The sequence below is a fragment of the Cynoglossus semilaevis genome, chromosome 17, assembly GCF_000523025.1.
Source record: "Cynoglossus semilaevis isolate Cse_v1.0 chromosome 17, Cse_v1.0, whole genome shotgun sequence".
In the NCBI taxonomy this organism is placed as follows: domain Eukaryota; kingdom Metazoa; phylum Chordata; class Actinopteri; order Pleuronectiformes; family Cynoglossidae; genus Cynoglossus; species Cynoglossus semilaevis.
The window spans coordinates 277,003-279,529 of NC_024323.1; the positions used below are offsets into that span (position 1 = coordinate 277,003).

Consider the following 2,527-nt stretch of genomic DNA (forward strand, 5'->3'; position numbering starts at 1 on the left):
TAAAACATTTAAAACTTTCTGGGTATTTTTCTTTTAATTTAGATCAGAAGTATTAGAGAATTATTTTTTTATTTTACAACATTTAAAAAATTCTGGGTATTTCTTTTTTTTATTTAGATCAGAAGTATTAGAGAATTATTTTTTTATTTTAAAACATCTCGGGTTTTTTTAAGTCCAATGTTGTGTATACAGTATATCCTCAGAAACAGTACTTGAAGACCTCTAAGAACCTTGTTGTATTTAAGTTATTGCCGTTGATGAAGACTTGTTGATTTTCTCTTAAATTTGAATTGTATTTCTCTAAAATGCCTTTTATTTCAGTCTAAAAAGCTTGTGTAGGCGGTTTTTACATCAGCGAATTAAAGTGATCAGTGCAATTTTGTAACTGTAGTTAAATAATTGAAAAAAAAAAAAACTTCCAAAGTGTTGGAGACACTAGACTACTAGACATGTCTGAGACTGTGTTTCCTATCATAAGGAGACTGTTTGAAATAATATCCTCCGTCTTGGAACTTTTTGACCGGCTCTGATTATAGCGTTGCATTTCACATCCTGGGCCTAATGGTGGTGCTGTTGCCCCTGTATATGATCAGGGACTGTCATGTTTTTGTAGGCCAATCACTATCCAATACAAACAGTACATTTAAACGTATTGCCAGACAGATAGATAGATTTGATCTAGCAGCAAGAAAAGACAAGCGAGAAATGTTGGACTGTTGTTATTGACCGGAGTATGTCTGCATTTACTAACTCTTTAATTGTCCATTTTCAGGTTTGTTCACTTTGCCAACAAACAGGTGCAATAATGGGCTGTTTCCAGAAAGGCTGCCCGAGAAACTATCACTACAGATGTGCCATTCAGTCAGGTACAGCATTTACACATTCATGCACACATAATATACACTGGAGATCAAAATTAGAGAACAAGTCATAAAAAATGGAATAAATCTGAAATAATACCATCTTCACTGTTCCACAGTTAAATGACATTTTATTGTGTCTATATCATTGTACTACAACACTTTTTTTCACAAAATGACTAAAGGTATTTCGCAAAAAAAATATTTTCCAGAAAATGCACTGATCAAAATTAGAGAACACTTTCAGGTGCCTCCCACTTAATGGTGCTAATCAAGCACATGGTGCTAATTTCCTTGATTATCTGTCAACCCTTATTTAACTGGCATTCTAACTGCTAGTTTCACTGACTTTGCAAGATGGTGGGCCGTTCTAAAGTGACTGAAGGCCTCCGGCAGCAGGTTGTCCAGATGAAAACCAACGGGATGACCCTATCAGCCATAGCAAGACAAGTTGGTCGTTCCAAATCTGTGATTTCAAGAATATTGAATCTTTACAAAACTACAAACTCATTCAAGTCGCCCAAGAAGGCTGGTCGTCCACGAAAGACAGATGCAAGAGAGGACAGGTCACTGCGGAGGATGTCAATGGGTAATCGTTTCCACACTGCAGCTGGAAGTGCTCGCCATTGCGGGGCTGAACATGGTAAGGATCTGTCTCGCCATACAGTGTCTCGCCGTTTAACAGCATTTGGACTGAAGGCCCACACTGCAGTGACCAAACCTCTCATTAGCCGAAAAAATCAAAAAGCTAGACTGAGCTTTGCTGAGGAGCATGTTGTGTGGACTGAGGAGAACTGGTCCAGAGTTCACTTCAGTGATGAAAGCAAATTTAATTTATTTGGGTCTGATGGGAAGCATTATGTTCGGCGACACATTGGAGAAAGACTAAACCCAAAGTGTGTTAAAAAGTCAGTGAAAGGTGGAGGAGGAAGTGTCATGGTTTGGGGCATGTTTTCTGCAGCAGGAGTTGGGCCTCTTGTACAGCTACATGGCCGAGTGAATGCAAATGTGTATCAGAACCTTCTTCAACAGCACATGGTTCCTCACTTGCGTTCATCGCCCAATCAGCCTGCAATCTTCATGCAGGACAATGCCCCGTGTCACACAGCAAAACGGGTAAAGATTTTCCTTGAAGGTCAAAACATTGAATTAATGGCATGGCCTGCCCAGAGTCCTGATCTCAATCCAATAGAGAACCTCTGGAAAATCCTAGGTGACAAAGTTATGGCCAAGAAACCCACTACAATCACCGAACTGTGGAGGAGACTGGAAGAAGAATGGACCAAAATCACACCAGAGCAGTGTGAGAGACTAGTGCTATCCTGTGGCCGCAGATGTGCTGAAGTCATTCACAGCAGAGGCCTGTATACTTCTTATTAATTGCTGACTGTTGTAACCTTCAGATTTTTTTTTCCAAGACAAAGTCATGGTTGTTCTCTAATTTTGATCACTTGTGTTCTCTAATTTTGATCAGTGCATTTTCTGAAAATATTTTTTTTGCGAAATACCTTTAGTCATTTTGTGAAAAAAAGTGTTGTCGTACAATGATATAGACACAATAAAATGTCATTTAACTGTGGAACAGTGAAGATGGTATTATTTCAGAATTATTCCATTTTTTATGAGTTGTTCTCTAATTTTGATCTCCAGTGTATATATATATATAT

At 38.3% G+C, this 2,527-nt stretch overlaps 1 protein-coding gene across 2 annotated transcripts in view; it reads left to right on the forward strand.

The window, feature by feature from the left end:
- Positions 1 to 2,527, forward strand: part of LOC103392514 (transcription factor 20-like) — a 6,327-nt gene that overhangs the window by 1,920 nt on the left and 1,880 nt on the right. For both annotated transcript variants that reach the window (XM_008329135.3, XM_017040202.2), the window contains exon 2: positions 773 to 866. In XM_008329135.3, the coding sequence (XP_008327357.1) occupies positions 773 to 866 (94 nt within the window). The remainder of the gene's footprint in view (positions 1 to 772; positions 867 to 2,527) is intronic.